At 43.4% G+C, this 21,313-nt stretch overlaps 3 protein-coding genes across 4 annotated transcripts; 2 read left to right on the forward strand and 1 right to left on the reverse strand.

Annotated features, from left to right (window-relative positions):
• The first annotated feature begins 2,406 nt into the window (after positions 1-2,406).
• si:dkey-1h6.8 lies at positions 2,407-8,637 on the forward strand. The gene is made up of 2 exons (XM_024419616.1): positions 2,407-2,579; positions 4,760-8,637. The coding sequence occupies exon 2, from the start codon at positions 4,889-4,891 to the stop codon at positions 6,773-6,775; it is 1,887 nt and encodes a 628-aa protein (XP_024275384.1). The 5' UTR covers positions 2,407-2,579; positions 4,760-4,888; the 3' UTR covers positions 6,776-8,637.
• A 1,511-nt stretch (positions 8,638-10,148) lies between these two features.
• Positions 10,149-16,286, reverse strand: zbtb25 (zinc finger and BTB domain containing 25). 2 transcript variants are annotated; one of them, XM_024419619.2, is made up of 3 exons: positions 15,604-16,286; positions 14,308-14,444; positions 10,149-13,642 (listed from the first exon to the last, which is right to left on the reverse strand). In XM_024419619.2, exons 2-3 carry the CDS (start codon positions 14,328-14,330, stop codon positions 12,394-12,396), a joined length of 1,272 nt encoding a protein of 423 aa, XP_024275387.1. In that variant the 5' UTR covers positions 14,331-14,444; positions 15,604-16,286; the 3' UTR covers positions 10,149-12,393. The 2 variants fall into 2 exon arrangements, with proteins under 2 accessions (XP_024275387.1, XP_024275386.1); XM_024419618.2 differs by having other exon boundaries at positions 14,308-14,497.
• Positions 16,287-16,388: 102 nt separating this feature from the next.
• zbtb1 (zinc finger and BTB domain containing 1) lies at positions 16,389-21,212 on the forward strand. Its single transcript, XM_024419617.2, has 2 exons — positions 16,389-16,591; positions 18,128-21,212. Exon 2 carries the CDS (start codon positions 18,132-18,134, stop codon positions 20,229-20,231), a length of 2,100 nt encoding a protein of 699 aa, XP_024275385.1. The 5' UTR covers positions 16,389-16,591; positions 18,128-18,131; the 3' UTR covers positions 20,232-21,212.
• The last annotated feature ends 101 nt before the right edge of the window (positions 21,213-21,313 follow it).

Genomic DNA, 21,313 nt, shown 5'->3' on the forward strand with positions numbered 1-21,313 from the left:
AACTAAAGCCTGCCCACTCTGTAAGTAAACAGCACCAGAACTCCAGGGTAAAATCACACATTTTTACCTCAAAAAGTTTTAGCCAAGAGCTGAAAAATAAAGTTAAAGGGAGAAAGTTCACATTTTCATTCCTCTCAGCTGAAGGCTAACCTAGTGTCTATACTGATTGTTTTGTTACTGTTCTGTTCCTACCCAAGAGACCTTGGAGCACATTATGTTCCAAATATGGCCCACGCCTAACCATTAACCGATATATTACAGATGCTGAATCCATCTGATTACCTTGCAAGAGATCTAGAAATAGTGCCTGAATTCAATTCATGATGCAGCCACCACCATGCTTGAAAATATGAAGACATACTCATTGATGTGTTGTGTTGGATTTACCCCAAACATACCATTTTATATTTAGGACAAAAAGTGAATTTCTTTGCCACATTTTTTGCAGTATTATTTTATTGCCTTGTTACAAACAGGATGCATGATATCAAATATGTTTTATTCTTTACAGGGTTCCTTCTTTTCACTCTGTCAATTAGGTTAGTATTGTGGAGTAACTACAATGTTGGTGGAGGATCCTCCGTTTTCTCCTATCACAACCATTAAACCATGTAACTGTTTTAAAATCACCATTGGCCTCATGGTGAAATCCCTGAGCGGTTTCCTTCCTCTCTGGCAACTGAGTTAGGAAGGACGCCTGTATCTTTGTATTGACTGGGTGTATTGATATACCATACAAAGCCTAATGAATAACTTCACCATGCTGGTCTTTGTGGTTGAATCTGTGCTTAAAATTCACTACTCGATTGAGGGACCTTACAGACAGATGTGAGGGGTACAGAGATGGGGTAGTTACTCAAAAATCATGTTAACCACTATTATTGAACACAGAATGAGTCCATGCAACTTATTATGCAATTTGTTAAGCACATTTCTACTCCTAAACTTATTTTGGCTTTCCATAACAAAGGGGTTGAATACTTACTTACTCAAGACATTTCAGCTTAAATGTTTTATTAATTTCAAGATATTTCTAGAAACAAAATTCAAATTTTGAAATGATGGGGTATTGTGTGTAGGCCAGTGACAAAACATCTCAGTCTAATCCATTTTAAATTCAGGCTGTTACACACCAACATTTATGGATAAGTCAAAAGGGTGTGAAAGCACTGTAATTGTCTTTATGATGTCAATATCCATTCATATGGTTATGGTTATATGGCCGTGCCATCTGTCAGTGGTCTATTTTTGCTCTCAAGATGGTACAGTATCATGATCAGGTGGTCCGTTGTAGTTGCCAAGGCCCCCAATGCGTTTTGTTTACGACTCCTTCATTCATTTCTTGGAACACTTCACAATGTACCTTCTGCCATAGAAATATACTGAATTGATTATATTTACATGTATAAGCCTTTAAACACGTCCTCACCTCCTACCTCCTTACCATCTAACTCCTTACCTCCTACCTCATACCTCATCTTCAGTTGACTCTTTTTCAGAGGTTAGGGTGACTGTAATTAAAGCATTGAGACATGGGCAATAATAGTGGCAGCTTGGGTAAACATCTATGGTTCATTAAGACCACATGTCTTATATGAATCAATATGTCAATGAGATGCTGTACTGTTTGTCTACAAAAATCGACCTACTCTATGTTCTATATAGGTTATGTGACCTTTAATTTACTTGAATGAGGGAACTCTGATGTGAACTCACAGTGGAAGTTGAAGTCACAGTGTACAAAAATTAAACAGATAGGTTCTATAGCTAACTCATCTTCCACAGAGTCTTCTTCAGGGCTAAACATGACACATTTCATGAAATAAATTAAGCTATTTTAGCGACATGGTTACTAATCTATGATTATTTTTAAGATTATTTTGTAAAATACTGTAGGTGGGGCGTGTCTGATTTGAAAGATGGGATTTAAATTTTAAAAAATTCTACTTTACTTTTTTTATTTTACACTAAAGAAAATGTCTCTTCCACTATGTCAGTTCTGAATTTTTTAAAATATGGTGCCAGTGCATTTTTCATTGCATCTAAATCTTGATATCTCACATGCAACCATCTGCACACAAACATGCTAAAACGTGTATTAATGAATTGACGGTACTCCTATACGTTTTAAATGATGGAAATGTGTGTTTTCATGGATGGAGCAACTGAAAGAGACAAAACTGAATATTAAATGCATACCATCTAAAGACATTACAGAAATTGGATAGCAAGGCTACTCTAGTCCATTCTGTCCTGCTTCCGTAACGTTTATATGATTAGGAGGCCTCCACGCATTCCACATTTTTATTGAATGACACATTTCTCTAAATAAACTGTCAACCACCTGGTTTCCATGGAAACTGGGCGGTACACTACCTGCGTGCTGTTCGCCGGAGTCTCTCTCGCTCGCTGCAAGCAGGGAGCAGGCATGGGTTTGAAAAGGATACTCAAGCCTGGCAGTGGCAGGGGCGCACTGTAGTTGAAGGAAACTGGAGATTTCTACTATAGCCGTCAACGCCAACCGATAACCTCCCGACTAATTTTGTTCTTCAGGATTAGGCTTTATCAGGTAGACCCAGGTAGGCTATACGTGTATTTCCAGGATATTACTGTTGACCAGTAAATAGATTTAAAACTCAACCAAGCATGTCATCTCTCCGTTTCGCATGTGAAGCAAGGTGGTGAGAGGGAGTGCAGGGTTCATCGTTTAGTTGGTAAAGATCATTTGGCGCCATAAATGCAAGCAAGCTTCATCAGCCTAAATGAAAGGAAAAATATCAATTGTAACCAAAAATATAAATTACAGCATATTACTGATAGCATGATAACTGTAGCATGTGCTTTGCATAATCCAATATCCTAAACTCATTCAATGCAATAGCCTGATGAGAGCTTGGATCATTGGAATTAGCTTAACTGAAATGTATTAGATATTAGAAATTAAAAGCTGATAGCCTGTCTGATATTGAGCCAATGATTTTTCAATGAATTCATTATAAAGGGGACAAAATTATAATACATTATATATGCCAGGTGGTGCTTGAAATATGACTATAATTGTCTGCCTTCAGATAGGCTAAATGGCCCTATACATTTTTGGTTATGCATATTTGTCTCATTTTCAGATCAATAAATTATTTCATATAGTAATTTAATCTTAGATAAAGGACACAGCTATGTACTGTATCTTGTGATCATTCAAGGAAAACTATCAACTAAGCAGCCATTTATAACAAGGTAAACAGGATGAGTCAACTGAGCCAGCCTGTAATTGTCTTGTCCATCATGCTAAGAGGCATGTTTATGAAAACATCTGTGTAATTTAATTATACATTATCAGTCTGAGTCAGATTTATAGCTTTTTCTGGGAACAATGTGATATGAAACTGACAACTTAAATGTTTACTTCAGTTATATCAGACCGAAAGCTGTCTCAAAGACTAACTTCTGTCAGTCAGTTTATGAAAATACTTTGTTCAATTTGTTCAAGTGATCTTATATACAGTGAACTCCAAAAGTATTGGAACTGTGACACATGTGTTGTTGTTGTGGCTCTGTACTCCAGCACTTTGGATTTGAAATGACACAACGACTATGAGGTTACAGTGCAGACTGTCAGCTTTAATTTGAGGGTATTTTCATCCATATCGGGTGAACCGTTTAGAAATTACAGCACTTTTTGTACCCAGTCCCCCATTTTAGGGGACCAAATGCATTGGGACAAATTCACTACTGTGTATTAAAGTCGTCAAACGTTTCGTATTTGGTCCCATATTTCTAGCACGCGATACATCAAGCTTGTGACTCTACAAAGTTGTTGGATGCGTCTGTTGTTTGTTTTGGTTGTGTTTCAGATTATTTTGTGCCCAATAGAAATGAATGGTAAATAATGTATTGTGTAATTTTGAAGCCACTTTTATTGTAAACAAGAATAAAATAACACTTTTACGTTAATGTGGATGCTACCATGATTACGGATAGTCCTGACTGAATCATGAATAATAATAAGTGAGAAAGTTAGATGCACAAATATCATACCCCCTCCTAATGCGAATATCCCCTTTTATTGTAATGGTGAGCAGTTAGCATGTCTTGTGTGGTTGTAATTTTGTCACTCATCATTATTCCCGATTCATTCAGGACTATCTGTAATCATGGTAGCATCCATATTAATGTAGAAGTGTTAAGAAACATTCTCTATTGTTATTTACAATTAAAGGTAGCTCCAAAATGACACAATACATTATTCACCATTCATTTTTATTGGGCACAAAATAATCTGAAACACAACCAAAACAAACAGCAAATGCATCCAACAAGTTTGTAGAGTCACAGGCTTGATGTAATCATTGTGTGCTAGAAATTTGGGACCAAATGCAAAACTTTTGACTACTTTAAGCTTGTCCCAATACCTTTGGTCCCCTAAAATAGAGGAACTGTGTACAAAAATGCTGTAGTTTCACCCGATATGGATGAAAATAGCCTGAAATTAAAGCTGATAGTCTGCACATTAATCTCATAGTCATTGTATAATTTCAGATCCAAAGTGCTGGAAACAACAACAAATGTGTCACTGTCCCAATACTTTTGGAGCTCAATGTATTTTATGTAGACTAAATGCTTAATGCTGTACATACATGATTACAGTAGCTTTGGGCATAACTGAAGGTTAATCAGCATTTGGAATGAATGAATTAACATGGCAATGTACATGACAATTACAATTCTAATTGAGTCATTTTCTGTTGATTTTCCCCAGGTTTGAGGATTTGTTGGTAATTAGAAGAGAGAACTTTTCAATGACAGCGTGCTGTGTATAAGTGAGGTGCGTTCTTTATTTCTAAGCCATCAGTAGCATTCACTTTGGTGCTGGGCTATAAACTAACCAATGGCGACTGAGGAGGACCAAGATGGACAGCGTCAGAAAAACGTTGTTTTGAAGAGGAAGTTGACCGGTCCACCCAGACTCCTCCTGGGCAAATCAAAATCCAACAACCAGAGAGGTGATAGGTCTGAGGCTCATTCTAAGAAGAGAAACAAAAGAGTGAACATCATCAATGGAAGTCAGATGGATTCCTCCATCAAACAGTCAAATATAGAAGCTGGAGAGACGGGATCATCACAACCTGTAGCCACTTCAGACGACATCTGTACAACCTCAAAAATGGATGAGGATCAAGCTTCATCTGAACTACCCACTGAGCCCTCAAGGTGGCGCTCCACCTCAGATGAGGATGAGACCAGTGAAGGCCAATTGGAAGGACACAGTAAGACGAGGAAATCAACAAAGCATGGCTGGAGAAGGTTATTTTCCCCGGCTCTCATTTGCGTCAGAAGACAAAGGAAGAAGTACGCTGCAAAAACTTCAATCCAGGGTGGTGACCAGGGAGTTGTACAAGCTGAGAGATTAACTCACACTGAAGCAAAGTCAATGGGAGAAGACACCATCTCCTTGAGTGACAAGTGTGTCCGCGATGCTCCTGACATTGACAATGTCAAGAAAAGGGGGCGCAGGTTTACCATCCGGACGTGGCCGACCTTCAAGCGGCTCTTGACAGTGTCTTACGTCCGCGGCCAAAGGCCAAAACAGGGAAATGTTGTACAGGTGGTCTCTGAAGACGTTCAACAACCGTCAGTGACTTTCAGGAAGACATTTCAGCATTTTTTGATGTGTGGAAGAAGGGCACCTTCAGCTGTGATCCCTCTGGAAGACAAGGACACCCAGGACACTGGAGACAAGGACAACCAGGACACTGGAGACAAGGACAACCAGGACACTGGAGACAAGGACAACCAGGACACTGGAGACAAGGACAACCAGGACACTGGAAACAAGGACAACCAGGACACTGGAGACAAGGAGACTGAGGTGGAGCCAATGGGGACACAAGACAGGGGACAACAGTGCACATCTGACATCCAGGGGGTTGAGCTTCTGGAAAAGGGGGCTGAGGTTAGAGGACAATGTACAGAGAGAGTGACAGTGTGTGCCGAAGTGAGTGCCCTGCAGCCCGAGAACGAATGCCCAACAGACACCCTAACGAGCCCAGAGTCCCTACTAGTAAGTCCCATCCCGACAAGAGTAGTAAGACCAGAGGTAGATACAGAATACACAGAGACCAGTCCAATGGGTGATTCAAAGGAAACAGGGATATTGGAACCTAAGACTTCTTTCAAAACTAAGTTATGGGAAACTGAGACTTCTACCAAAACTGGCACAGACTCAATCCTCAGTGAAGTCATCAATGTTACCATGGATGCTAACGAGATGCAAGGAGATGAACTGGATCATATCCAGTGTTTAGAGAAGGACAAGGTCATTGAGTCAGACTGTGCGATAATCAATACGCTCAACAGCGTTGCCATGGACACGAATGAGTATCCCTCAGACTCAAATCAGATAATTTCTTCAGAGAATGCTGCTGAGGACTCTGCTGATGCATCTGAGGAGAATGACACACTCTGCATGATCACGGTAGATAACATTGTGCAAAATGGCCCGCCCTTGACCAACATCAGCATCACCCCCGGGGCTGACTCGGATCAGGATGTGTCCGACCAGGATAGCCATGAGGTGGGGGATGAAAGCGGCAAGAGTGGCCTCCTGACGGAGGATGACCAGGACTTGTTGTGTGGAGAGAACCTGTTAGTGCAGACGGCTCGCTTCTTGGTCCAGGCAGTCATGAGTGCCGCCATGGAGCAGCTCTCAATGGAACAGAGAGGCACTCCCACCACAGTCCACAGGGAGGCGCAAGGGAGTCGAGATCACGCTTGACACCCCCTTCCGGCGTGTTGTGAACACGTATGACCCCATTTGGATCAGCCGAGTTGCGTTCATTACGGCACACAGCGGAAAAAGTTTTAAAACATTTTGCAACAGAAAATGGAAATGATAGTTTCTTATTGAACCAGTAGTTTCTGTTTCAATCCGTTTTCTTCCGTTTTGTGTCTAATGAACACGAACCAGGATTATTGAGAAAATATATTTTTTAAATTAGACAAGTATACATCTGTAAACCACTTTTAAAGTTATTGTTGTTTACAACTTGTTGTTAACAAACCAAACTGCTGCTGTTCATATAAATCTAAACCAGAGAACCGTATTGACACAATACATTTTTACAATATATTCTCTTATATTGTACAAGTGGTGGCACTCAATTTTCACAATTACCATCACAAACATTTTAACTGTTCAAGGTGACTGTGTGTTTTGAAAATGATGGAACTAAGGGCTCTATTCAATCAATATCGCAGAAAATCAGCGTTACTGCGTGATTGAATTTTCAAGGCAATGTTCCCGACTGCATTCTCAGTAAACTCTGCATATGTCACCTCAATCGGAAATTACCTTCACATTTCTAGCGCACAATCTGTAGCTCTTCAGTGATACAGATTGAATATAGTCCTTATACCTCAATTACGGTTTATTTACCTATAGAACAGAAAGTCTCAGATTCGCAGATAAAGTTTATCTGTTCATCTGAATAAACTATAGTTCTTAAAAAGCTGAGATCCGCGATAGGGAAACAGCCACTGGCTACCCCAGGCGCATTTGTTTTTGTTTTGAGCCAATGAGCAACCAGCATCGTGGTACATTACTCTGCGGTTCTATCGCGCAATGACATGTAACGATGTCAGAGGGGAAAAACAGTGCTGGTTGTTGATGTAACGTCTTCGTTGTTGTAATATCGCAAATGGTCACGGCAGTTTCACCGCTACCGATTCCAATTTTAATTAATCAAACATTTGATGATGTATTTAAGATATGGTGATTATTTCACACAATGAAAGTCTTAGGCTCTTATTGACCAGTGAGTGTCTTGCCCTCTGGTTGCTGTTTAATAGATGTATAAGCATACATTGCTCAGTTAAAAAGCTTTCTCTCTTATGTGTATAGAGACTATACAACGCTTAACGTTACACCTGTAACTTGTCATAAGAAAATATTAGGTACCCTAGTCCGAATAGAACTCTGTGCTGTCGTTTTTGTGTGTGAATGTCATTCTGTCATGGGAAAATAATGACTACACAGTTTGACACCTGGTGTACCTGGATAAATACAACCTAGTCTCCAGGTGGCTATCTGTTGTCATTCTGTCATCATTGCTTGACCTCCTGGACTTCAGAGGAGATTTTGCAGTATTTGGAAACAAGACCAGCAAACATCTGTCTTGATGCAACACAACATTCAATACATGGAGGCTTGCTGGTTTCCCAAAGGCCTCTTTTAGAGGTGGAGGACTGTGAGGCAAACAGCAATGACATCATTAGAAGTGGATACCAGGCTCTCGTAACCAAAACAATGTGTCATCCAATGATATGAGCCAACTCTCTGGTCTGACCATGAGCAGTATGTCCTGTATGTGTGATCACCCCCTTGAGATCTGGCTACGGAGGCAATCACTTCAGAGGAGTGAAGGGTGTTGACAGTCTTTTAATGTGACGGGTGAGGATTGATTCAATTGTGAAGAGAAAAATTGGCCTTTTCTAATTGAGTTATGTGAGTAATATCTGGTTGATTTGTTGTTGTTTTATGTTAAGTGTGTATAACGTGCTGGTGGATATTTATTTATCAATATAACTATATTTTCTGTTTGAAAACTGTCACCAATTAAATGATCGGACAGACATGCATAATCTCACTCCTGATCTACCTATTTTTAGCTGCAACATGTGAAAATGATCTTCCCCAGTGAAGTCGGCAGTGTGTTTCTATAGCGATAGAGCCATCTTATATTTAATTATAACCTACCTATCGTCAAGAAACTACCCATTTGAACCATTACAGTTCTGTTTAGTTTCTCAGTTTCTTCTCATCATGCTTCTTCTCTGTTAATTAAGGCACAATAATAGTTTGCCATTTGATTGGGAGGGTGGGGTACTACTTATTGTTCTTACAGCCTCAGCTTAATCTTACTTCATGGCAGATTGTAACAATGTATTTTTGGACATTTTGTTATTATCACAAGTAAGAGTTCGATGGGTTCCAGCACTATCTGTCCTATAATAAATCAGAATATACTTAACCTATTGCTTGAGAGAGAATTGTGCTGTCTCAGAGCCAGAAGCCATCTGTCAATTTTAATATTTTAATGTTGAGCTCCAGAGGGATACATAAAACATTCTGTGTAGCTGTTCCATTAACCTGCTTCACTCAGAGGACCATGGCTACATCCCAATTCTCCACCCTTTTCCAGAAGTGTGTCCTTGCACACTCCCCATAATGGATTTAAAAGCACATGATTGGTGTAAGCATTGGCTTGGAGGGAGTTTCCACCTTTGTTAAATCCGTGTCGGGAACGTGTGCAAGTGCACACTTGTGGAAAAGGGTGGAGAATGAAAATTGTGATGCAGACGAATAAGCATGGGGTAGAAGAGAGGCCTGATGGTACCTTTTGGGGATGAGTCCTTCAGCTCTTAAGTGGCCTCTGGTGGTAAGAAGTTGTTACTACAAGAACAGGGAACATAAAGCCTGGTTCAAGAAATGTTGCTGTTCTTGCTTACTCATTTGCAGTCCTTGTCTAGCGAAGTTTGGCATGACAATGAATGACAAGGAGTCGGTATGATATAACACAAACAGACTTGCACTCAGGTTAGGGAACATACCAGGTGTGCTCTATAAATTGAGCTGTGTTGAGATTCTCCACCCTTCTCTAAGTGTGTCCTACTTCCTCTGTCCCCTTTAAAAACATTGTATTGGTGTAATCATAGGCTGATTGAAGTTACCACTGTAAATCTTGCTTTTACTTCCATGAGGGTGAGTGAATGTGTTTTTACACATTTCGTGGATAAGGGTAGAGCATGGGACTAAAGCAATGGAGGCTGCTGAGGGGAGGACGGCTCATAATAATGTCTGGAACGGAGTGAATGGAATGACAAACATTGAACATTGAAACTATGTGTTTGATACCATTCCAGCTATTACCATGAGCCCGTCCTCCTCAATTAAGGTGCCACCAACCTCCTGTGGACAACAGCCATTGTATTTAGACACTGGTGTGTGTGTAACATTTACCTCATCACAATTACATGCAGCATTAAACAAACAGAAATAGTGAGAGGGAAAGGAATTCTGTTATCGGAAACAGATGTTCGGTTTGTAGAAACTAAACATTCCTATCAATGAGACGAGTTACATGAGACAATCTGTTACAAAATATATTTATTTACAAAACCTTTTCCATGTATGGAAAAGTGACACAGATTAAAGAAAGCATGAAACCACGACAAAGTGTATGACAAAGTGGAAAAGCCATGGAAGAGTAGCCAACTGAAACATACCAGAGGTCACACACACCAACAGGATAGAATGGAAACAAACCCAGAAAGGTCAATTTGATAATCCTAGGTTTATACTGTCTATCGCAGTACATACAGGTTCCTGGTTCAACATTACTAGATGCATTCTTCTACACACTCTGATAGCCATTGCCACATATCCGTCAAATATGAATCTACAATCGCACAATAATAAAGCTTTAGAGAGCTATTTCAGTTCAGAGTATCTCTTTTAGTCACTTCTACTCTTGCCTGGCTACCCAGACTCTTTGCTCTGGCCAAAAGCTACGCCACGCCCACGGACTTTAGTTGTTTTCTCCGCCATGAGTCTGGATCTGAGTACCTCCCCAACCCTCCACCCTTTACCAAATGCGAACACTTTGTTTTGTACAATGCCCTTCGTCACCAAAACCCTTCGTCTTTCAATGATGGCAGTCTCAGATTGAAGTATGTAACTAATGACAGAGCAGCGGAAGAACTTAGTGTGAGTCGTCAGGCTACTTCTACTCATGTTAGCCTGTTATGAGCTAAAATAAGTCCTTCCTCTTAGTGTTGTCAAGGATTTAGTTTAAATTTGATTTAACTAGGCAAGTCAGTTAAGAACAAATTCTTATTTACAATGACGGCCTACCCCAGCCAAACCTGGATAACACTGGGCCAATTGTGCGCCACCCTATGGGACTCCCAATCATGGCCGGATGTGATACAGCCTGGATTTGAACCAGGGACTGTAGTGACACCTCTTGCAGTGCCTTAGACCGCTGTGCCACTCGGTAGCACAGGATAGAGTACATTCAACAGGTTTCCTCTGTAGTTAAACACTGCTAAGGGTCGTATGTGTTAAACATCTCAGAGGAGTGCTGATTTAGAATCAGTTTTGCCTTTCAGATCTAGAATGAATAAGACAGGGGGGGACCTGATCCTAGATCAGCTCTCCTGTGACGCTTGAATACATCCCCAGGTTTTCCAGCTTTAAAGGATTTGGGATGACACTTGTGGCTTTGTCTTCTTTTGCATACATGTCCATTTTCATAGTTAGTACACACTTCTTGAAGGTGAATGAAGCTTTGCCAAGCAAATTCTCTGCTAATTATCAAGTTTAGGTATACTGTGCTCGTTTGTAAGTGCTAGTTTGTTGAGATTAAAGAAAGAAAAAGAGGAACACCAAGCCCCTGCTCATGATTTTGGAGGGAAATATTTAAATGTTCCAATATGTGTAATGATGTACTACCATACATCAATTGTGTACTGCAACATTGTGGGCGTAAGAATTTGTCCCTTGCAAATTCCTGTAACCCTGACAACCCTCCATAACAACAAGCCAGGCTCCATTTCAACAGCTACTTATTTCTGAGAGTGAGAGTTATTTTCTGAGAGTCAGAAAACAATGCAGATACATTTCCAAACAATATACCAGCTGGTAAAATATGACAACTGAGAGAGAGACAACACATTCCTCTTTTAAATACCATGTTCTATTCTATTCAACCGTTCACTGAATAAAATAACATACACTTTACACTGGATTCACATCACAGGGTTTCATCTAACCGACAGAGAGATGACGGTATTGACAAAAGGACAGGATACAACAGGATCAGTGGAAAGATAATGACGAAAGGTAAGGAACGCAACTGAAACAGGGTCATGTTCAGTTGGAATCAAACTGAAGAAAACACACTCAAACAGGGTGAAACAGGAGGCACTATCTGGAATCGTCCAATAAGAATCACTAAGTTTCGTTTTCCATTGCAAAAACGTTTTACTATCGTCGTGGCCTAATGAAGACGAACCAGCTGTGCACAGTCTCTGGTGAGTGCAGATGGGAGAATGAAGATGTATTTGCAAAACACTTCTTATTACATAGCTGTTATCCCCGGGTAACTGTAAGGGTATGACTTATGTCAATTACCTTGCAACAAGTATGAGTACATAGTTCTTACCAATTACCATTGTTAATCCAGTTTTCTAAGAAAACACTCAACAAAAGAGAGGCTAATGCATAATCACACAAACAAGAGTTATCAAATTAGGTGGTGACTCCAACACATCACCTTTGTAAAATGGGAGTTGATGTATTTCTTTCATCATTTCTACAGTTTGTTTTCGCTTTCATTCCACAGCGATGTTGTCCACGCTCTCCTGCGAGATCTCAGAGTCTAGAGAATAGCAGGAGCTGCCATTGTCCTGAGCTTCCCTGTTTGCCTCCTCCGCCAGCGCTACTGTAGTGCTTGCCACCACCCCGCCGCCCTCCGGTGGCCCCTCGCAGAAGTGCCCAGAAGCGTGGATGAGCTGGCTGCAGAGGCGGCTGTAGCGATGGTAGCGCGACGGCTTGCCCGTGTGCGTGTACATGTGCTCCTGCAGCTGGCTCTTCTGGGTGAAGCGCAGGCTGCACACGGAGCAGGCGATCTTGCGCTTTCGTGTGTGACTGGTAGTGGAGGTGGTCATGGTGGCGGTGGGGGGTGTACTGGTGCCACCGGCTATACCCCCCCTGCTCCGCCTTAGCTCGGTGGCTAGCTCGTCAGCTAGGGCTTGGCTCTGTCTCAGGGCCTCCTCCAGGTAGCCTGCATCCTGCTGATCCTGGGGGCACCCCGGCTGCTGCTGCTGGTCCTCAGTGCCCACTGTGTCCCCTCCCCCGCCCTGGGAGAGGCCCTCCATTAGTCCGCTGGGGTCCAGGGTGCAAGTGGCGTGGCTGAACAGGTGCTCGCGGAGCCCCTCGGGGGACGAGCAGCGCTCGCCGCACCGGGGGCACAGCAGCGCATGGGGACCATCCTTGAACAAGAGGCCCTGGCAGGGGGTGCCGCCCTGGGCCAAAGGAGACGTTGGGGACCCTCCCCCGCCTGGCACCTGATGGCACTCCTCTCCCTCTTCATCCACCGTCTCCTGCTTGATGCGCGTTGAGATGTCTGAGTCGTCGCCGGAAGCCACAGAGGAGACACCACGGAGGAGACCAGAGAAGGGCTGACAGCCTGATGAGGCGACGCCCTCCATCCCCACAGTCATCGAAAACTGGGTTGTGTGGGAGCGGCCTGCCCGAGTGGACGAACGCCCGTCCTCGGGGCCGCCCCCTCCCCGGGCACCTGCACTACCTTTAGGGACCCCAGTACCCTCCTTGTTTGCTAACTGGGATGAAATCTGAATGCCGTACAGGTTGGACATGCGGACAAGGTCGGCTGTGGCGGCATCGGGCCCACCCTCACCAGGCTTACTGCACAGCTGGTAGGCATGGAGGAACTTGATGCCCTCCTGCAGGCGGCCCTGGTCCACCGGCTGCTTGGGGCCCATGCCCGTGTACATGATGTGGAGCAGGTAGCTGAAAACATCTGGCTGGATGTCCGTGGGCTGGATCTTAATGCACTCACTATGAAGATGACGATAGACAGTGGGAGAGTATATTAGCCTTTACTCTCGAAGCACATTCATATTTCCTGTCTCTAATAACAAAGTATATCCAAGTCCCTTGGATTTTGTAAAGTTAGATATATGTATACAAACTAGTTAAGACCTTCTCTCATGCAGGACATTCAGGTAAAACAAACACACAAGTGCATTACCAGTCTCAATTATATTATATTAATCTATTCTTGCAGCCAAAGAAACATGTGGTTAACAATCAGTACAATGTGAGACAACTTTACACAACACCCCTTCTAATCCCCAATATCACTGAAACAACCTCTGATGGTCACTAGACCCTGGTACTGTAAAACAAGACCAAAAAATGATGGCCAACTATTTACTTGAAGGGACTTGCTATTCACATAGGCACTCATTGGGTGGCAGGTAGCCTAGTGGTTAGAGTGTTGGACTAGCAACCGAAAGGTTGCAAGATCGAGTCCCTGAGCTGGGAAGGTAAAAATCTGTCGTTTTGCCCCTGAACAAGGCAGTTAAATCACTATTCCTGGGTAGGCCATCATTGAAAATAAGAATTTATTCTTAACCGACTTGCCTAGTTAAATAAAGGTCAAATTAAATAACACCCTTAGTGTGTCACAGAATGCAACAGTCATGCAGTATGCATCTAACCTGGACTGATGAATGAAGATCATCTTGAAGTAGTTGGAGAAGGCAGCAAGCACGGCCCGGTGGGCCTTGAAGTACACGTTGCCAATGGCGACTGTGCAGTCGCACAGGAAGCCAAACTCCCTCTGGACGTTGAGCTGCTGCAAGAGGAACAGGCTGTGGCTGGAAACGTCCATGATACCCCCCACTCCACCTCATGTCACACACATAAATATACGCACATAGTAATTCATAATATAAAAATGAGGTTCAGGAGAGGATATGTTGTGCAGACCTGGGTTAAAATAGTATTCACTTCCTTTCAAATAGTTTGGGGCGGAGTTTGCACTTCTGGGACTATTCAAATTGGTTCCATTGTGCCAGGTAAGCTCAATAAATATACACGAATACTATTGGAACCCAGGCCAGGTCTGATTGCTGTGCAAAGACAACATGTGATTCTATATGATCAAACTATTTTCTCAGCCTCTAGAACACACCGAAAATAAGTTCATAAAATGTCACACCTCTGAAGCATGCATTAAGGAATTTCTGAAAGTGCTGCTGAAACAATGGCGTACTCTGCTGGTCAAAAAACTGAAAGTAGCACCCCGCCCCCCCTAAAAAAAAGACTATTGGCCAGATGTTGGCATCTGCGTAACTTTCTACCTGTTGACATCTTAGGTAATAAGAGTTTCACTTCCGGTGTGAAAAGATGAAACATTGAGGAACAGCAACCTAATAATTACTTTGACATAAAAACAGTTCATTTTATGTCGATGTATACTTACGGCAAGGTTATTACATTGTAACAGAGAGTGGGCCGATATAATATACCGTTACATTGTTGCAATAGATAGGGCATGTTTATATTGTAGCAAACCCTTTATTTAATTGTATCCATTTATGCTGACTACTTCAAAGCAGACGGGACAATATGATGGACTGTCAGACATAGCAACGCATGCATTCTTGCAACCGCCACAGATAAAGGGGTCAGCTTTCGAATGAAATATGCAAATAACCGAAAAATACCATCCTAAATGATGGTCAACATGCCAGTCCCCTATGTAGCCTACAACCCACAGGCGGTCTCAAAATATATTCGCCAGTTTGTTTCACAACATCATCACATCGATTCGCACACGTCTGCGTTGTAGCCTATCAAGTGTTCCTGCCGACCGAATCAAGTGTTCCTTCTAGACAAAATCAACAACCGTGAACAGCCTCGAAAACCCACACGGGCCCCAATGCATGCATTTGGATATCCCCTCCTATTTGCAAAACAAAGCAAATACGATAATCGGAAGTCTTTCTTACCACCTATTTGCGAAATATATATTAAATAAAGGTTTATATTTCGTACGTAGTCTATTTGTTGCCACAGAGAAATTCTCGCACGGTCTCGCGCGTCTTCCTATGTGATTGTCTCCTGAGGTTGTTATTCGTCACGTGACTGTACAGTAGCCTACTGTATATTTGCTGTTCTGTCATAAAAGGTGTGAACATTTTGTAAATACCGTGTGTAAAAAACCAAGTTGTTCAAATTGTGTAAATACCGTGTGTTTTACGTTCCCCTAAAACATATGTCGTTGGTTGACAAACACTGAAGTAAGGGTAACATTCTAAATACATTCTAAAATTGACATTGACATGTTCAGTCAATTTAAAAGCGCCTCAAAGTTCTAATAACCAAGTAGTACAGCATCATAAACGCACGCCTTGGAGATTTGATATTTTTCTAATTTGCCTTTATGCTGAAATGTAGCCTTAACATCCTATCAAGATGTAAGCCTACTTCTGTAAAACTTTAAGATTAATCAAATGTGTACCTACACCATCCTTATCGGTGGGTTATTATAGTAAGTGCATATGGAGGCGAAATAAATAGGCAATTAAATTAGGCTTTTAATCAAATTTATGCGGAGGAAAATAAACCTTGTTAATTTTATGCATTTGCGCTATTAACTTAAATAGCCTATGCCACAGTCACAGTCTCTATGTTCGTCCATTTTACTTGTACGCGTCCAGCTGAGCAGCCTAGTCACTGCCTTGTTACAGTACACCCAGTCTCGGGAGGTTTGGATTTGCGTGAGTGGGGCTGGATCTCGCTCAGTGCGGTGAACGAGCTCGGCAGAGCGGCTGTGCGGAAGTTCTTTCATCCGTGCTGCAGAAGGGGCTTGCTTCGCCCTCGCGATTATTCTCGTCACAAGTTTATGGTTGGATAAAAGCGGTTCAGGTGGAACTTCTGGACAGTACACCCCAACTTGAGTTTTACTACATCCACAGTCTGCTCCATTTATTGTCGGTGAGTATTTATTCAGTGTTTTCACAGAGTAAACATTCCTGCTTTCGGAAAAACCCTGTGCCTTTTTCTCATAGAGTGAATGCGGGTAGGAGCGCGGGGGTGGCAGTGCGTGCTTGCGTGAGATTTCCGACAACACTGCCACTGCCGTGGAGGTCTCTCCATTTTGGTTTCACATTGTTTGGTCCTCCCGATATTTTCAACAAGAAATAATAATCACTCATTTACGCTGATGCTCCGATTGGAACGATTGTAAAGCTGTTTAGGTCATCGTTACTTTTAGTGAGGTATGATTGACAGCCACGATGCCCGCACGATTTAGTCTCTAAAACAGGCCAATGAAAATTGGTGGGCGGGATTTGAGCAGTCAACGAGTACCGACAAAGAAACGGCTATTTTTGAGTCATAAATAAGAGGACATCACCTCACTGCACATTATCAAAGTAGACCATTGTTAGACTAGTAGTCTATAGCTGTTGGACAAACAGATATTGCATTGTGATCAACTAAGTTCAAGTACATTTTATGTTATAGGCTTTTAAAAAAGGCTACAAATGCAGTGCAGACTGAACTCCACTTTGTAAACACTGTTACTGTAGAAAATCTGTAATTGACATCACTGTAAATCTGTAAATTAGATTTTTTTTAAAGCTAGCTATATACTGTAGATATATGTATTTTTTGCTTCCAGTGGAGCACGGCTTCCTGAGGAACACAAACACACTGAGCGGTTGGAGGCCAGGGTCTGTTACAGTGTAGCATTAAGGGATTAGGTGCCTTGCTCATGGGCACAAAGTCAGGAGATGGAATACCTGAATCCCGACAGATATTTCCCCATCATAGGTGTGATTCAAACCAGCAACCCTCCGATTGCAGGCATACCTCTCTAACCTCTAGGCTTTATTCAGCCACACTAGTTCAAGACATAATGTGCTCTACTGTATATTATAAAATTAGGCTAGATCGTTTTGAAATCGTCAATTTGATAATATAGTCCTGTGTGAGTACATACCTGGATGACAAGAATTGTCTTTAGGGTGAGCCTAGTGGTTAGAGCGTTGGACTAGTAACCCGGAAGGTTGCAAGTTCAAACCCCCGAGCTGACAAGGTACAAATCTGTCGTTCTGCCCCTGACCAGGCAGTTAACCCACTGTTCCTAGGCCGTCATTGAAAATAAGAATTTGTTCTTTAACTGACTTGCCTGGTTAAATAAAGGTTCAATAAAAATAAAATAAATACAAGTTTTTGCCACATGCAGACCTTTTAAAAATACTTTACTTCAACATGCAATGCTTAGCACTATTTTGAGAACTTAATTAAGGCATGAGAGTTTACATTTTTTTTAAATTTCCTCTTTTGTTTTATTTAACCTTTGTTTTTAATGAGGGTTATTGTACAGGGATAATAATACTCAATGAAGCTTAAGATGTGCAATTGTGTTTTCAAACAGATTTGGCACTTGCTTAAATAACTAAATGTAGCATCTTTAGATTGAAGCATTGCTTTGCTAATTCGCTGCTCTCCCCTTCACTCTTCCAGGGTGATGGCGAGGCCGAGCCACAGCGAGCATGTGCTGCAGCAGCTCAACAACCAACGGGAGTGGGGCTTCCTGTGCGACTGCTGTATAGCCATTGGCGACATCTACTTCAGGGCCCACAAGGCAGTGCTGGCTGCGTGCAGCTCCTACTTCCGCATGATGTTCATCCGGGACCAGCAGGGGACAGCTCGCATGGATCTCAGCAACATGCAGATCAGTGCAGAGTGCTTCGACCTCATCCTGCAGCTCATGTACCTTGGCTGCATCGTGGTGGGCAGCTACGAGTTTGAGGAGCTCAAGGTCTCAATGGCCTACCTGCAGATGTACTACATCCCAGACACCCTGGAGGACCTCAGGGACATCAGGAACACCTCCAACCTCACACCGTCCTCCTCGGCCTCCTCCTCTTCCTCCACCACCTCATCCAGCTCCTCCTCCTCCATTGGCCCGGCAATTGCAGGAAAAATGATGTTTGGAGTCCGCATGTACGAGCAGCAGAAGCCAAGCACCCCAGAGGGGGAGCCCAAAAGTTTGCCCAAAGTTGCCATCACTGCTGTGCCTGTGCGACCAAGCATTCCTGTCCAAGTCAACAGGCCTCCCCCACTTGTGGTGGAGGATGTGGCTTCCCCTTTGGTAGTAGTTGCACCACCGTTTCTAGACAGTGTGGCTGAGCAGCCTTGTGACCTGCGCAAGAGGCCCGGTGGCCGGAGTGCCACCCTGAAAGAGCGTCCCCGCTTCGGGCGCACATACACCTGCGACGACTGTGGCTTTGTCTTTAGCTGCGAGAAGTTGCTGATCGAGCACATCCTCACCTGCACCAATCGTAAGGCCTTTCAGGTCCCCAGGACCAGCTCCGAGGCAGACAACGACTCCAGCAAGGTGGAGAGCTCGGCCTCTGAGGGGATGGAGGAGCACAGGGTGGTCTGCAAGGGTGAAGAGGATTGGCCAGATCACAAGTCAGACGCTGACACAGTGATCAGGTCCATGACAGTTGGTACGGATAACGAGCCTGGTTCTGCTAGAAATATCACCATCAAGGTGGAGCTGGAAGAAAGCGTGGTGTCCGATATGGATGGCATTAAGGTAGTTCAGGTGGGAGAGATCAGTGCGAGGCACGGTGCACTCAGCGACACTATGAGGGAACCGATTAAATTTAACCGGGAGGCCGAGGCTTGTGTTTCAGTCATGGACGACAGCAACGAGCCATTCGAGGGGCACATGTCCAGCAACAAGGATTCTGGCATACCTGTTAAGATGCGCAAGATTAAAGAGGAGAAGCAGGACGGGGACAGTGCACCGTGTGAGCTGTGCGGGGAACTGCTCACAAAGGAGGACCAGTCAGCTCACTACATCTCCAGCCACATGGGCCACATCTGTGCCTGCGGGAGGTGTGGCCAGGTCCTAATCAAGGGGAGGCAACTGCAGGAGCACGCTGAGCGTTGTGGCGAACCTCAGGGTGCGGACACCGACTCCCACGGGGAGGAGGCAGACTCGCCCCTGCCCGAGGACCCGCAGGCCATGGACGATGGGCTGCTGGAGGGGGGTGACCTGGCCTGCCCCCAGTGTGGCTTGCTTTTCCAGAGTGAGAGCCTAGCATTGGAGCATGCTCTGGCCTGCCACGAGCAGGAGCTGTTCCGCCCCGCTCTGCTGGAGGATGGCGGCGTCGAACCGGACCACCGGCGCAAGCACTTCTGCGCCATCTGTGGCAAGGGCTTCTACCAGCGCTGCCACCTGCGGGAGCACTACACCGTCCACACCAAGGAGAAGCAGTTCACCTGCCAGACGTGCGGCAAGCAGTTTCTGCGTGAGCGGCAGCTTCGGCTGCACACCGACATGCACAAGGGCATGGCGCGCTACGTCTGCCCCGTGTGCGACCAGGGAACCTTCCTCAAACACGACCATGTGCGCCACATGATCTCGCACCTGTCGGCCGGCGAGACCATCTGCCAGGTGTGCTTCCAGATCTTTCCCAGCGGAGAGCACCTGGAGAAGCACATGGACGTGCACCTGTACATCTGTGGCGTCTGCGGGGAGAAGTTTCGCCTTCGCAAGGACATGCGGAGCCACTACAACTCCAAGCACACCAAAAGACTGTGTCCTGCCTGAATTTTATGCATCTATTACTTAAAAGCCATAAATGTGAGAACAAATTTATGCACTTGAACACCAAAAAAAGAAAACCTATAAAATCTGCACTTTCAAATTTGTATGAATAATCAAAGTGTGTTATTGCCTCAAATTTTGGCCATTTTGTCATTAGTTTCACACCCCTGTACTAAACACACATTACTGCCATTTGTTGACAGTGCCACAGTACACAAATCCTTGGCTCATCTTTTAAGGCTTTTGGAATCTGGTGTTTCTCAGCAAACAGCCTATGCAATACACAGTTCATGGAATGAAGTGGATTCAACTTAAGTTCCTTGCAAAGAGGTGTGTTTTGATTGTAATATGAATCCACACTTCAATATAGTCTTTGTGAGTAGTTACTGTACATAGCACTTGTGCATTTACAATGAAGAATGGCCTTGCCTTTGCTTTGGCGGTGCCGTGCTCTTGCTTTACAGGTGTGCATGAGAGTGGCATTGCATTCTGAACACTGTCTGCCAGTCTTTGCCACTTTGCAACGCTCACTTCTTTGTCATTTCAATGTAAAGCATTAGGGACATGGACAAGCATAACTGAATATCTCAACAAATTGACTCGTCTGGCACCTTGTATTTTAAAATGATGCTACGAAATGGAAAGAGAGGCATCGTTTGTTTAGCCCAATCATAACATAGGCTGCATCACGGTTTTCCAAAATTCTGTTTCAGACAGGCTCAGAAATTCCTGTCTTTAAAGGCCCAGTGCAGTCAAAAACGTGATTTCCCTGTGTTTTATATATATTGCCACACTATGAGGTTGGAATAATACTGTGAAATTGTGAAAATTATTATATAATGCCCTTTTAGTGTAAGAGCCCACAGGGACCCGCACAAAAAAGTACAAAAATGTATGCACTCACTACTGTAAGTCGCTCTGGTTAAGAGCGTCTGCTAAATGACTCAAATGTAAAAGACTGGTTTTGGTGGGGTGGAGTTTTGGCCTGCCGGGTGTCATCACCAGGTGGTAAATTAGTTAATAGACCAATAACAAAGAGTTCCAAACCTCTGCCAATAACAGCTAGTTTTCAGTTTTTCCCTCTG

The sequence above is a fragment of the Oncorhynchus tshawytscha genome, linkage group LG05 (genome assembly GCF_018296145.1).
Source record: "Oncorhynchus tshawytscha isolate Ot180627B linkage group LG05, Otsh_v2.0, whole genome shotgun sequence".
Lineage (NCBI taxonomy): Eukaryota > Metazoa > Chordata > Actinopteri > Salmoniformes > Salmonidae > Oncorhynchus > Oncorhynchus tshawytscha.

Coding starts and splice junctions, on each gene's coding strand:
- si:dkey-1h6.8 (XM_024419616.1), top strand. CDS start 4,889: ATGGCGACTGAGGAGGACCAAGATGGACAGCGTCAGAAAAACGTTGTT.
- zbtb25 (XM_024419618.2), bottom strand. CDS start 14,480: ATGGACGTTTCCAGCCACAGCCTGTTCCTCTTGCAGCAGCTCAACGTC. Junction 13,643..14,307: donor ATCTTCATTCATCAGTCCAG/GTTAGATGCATA, acceptor TCATCTTCATAG/TGAGTGCATTAAGATCCAGC.
- zbtb1 (XM_024419617.2), top strand. CDS start 18,132: ATGGCGAGGCCGAGCCACAGCGAGCATGTGCTGCAGCAGCTCAACAAC.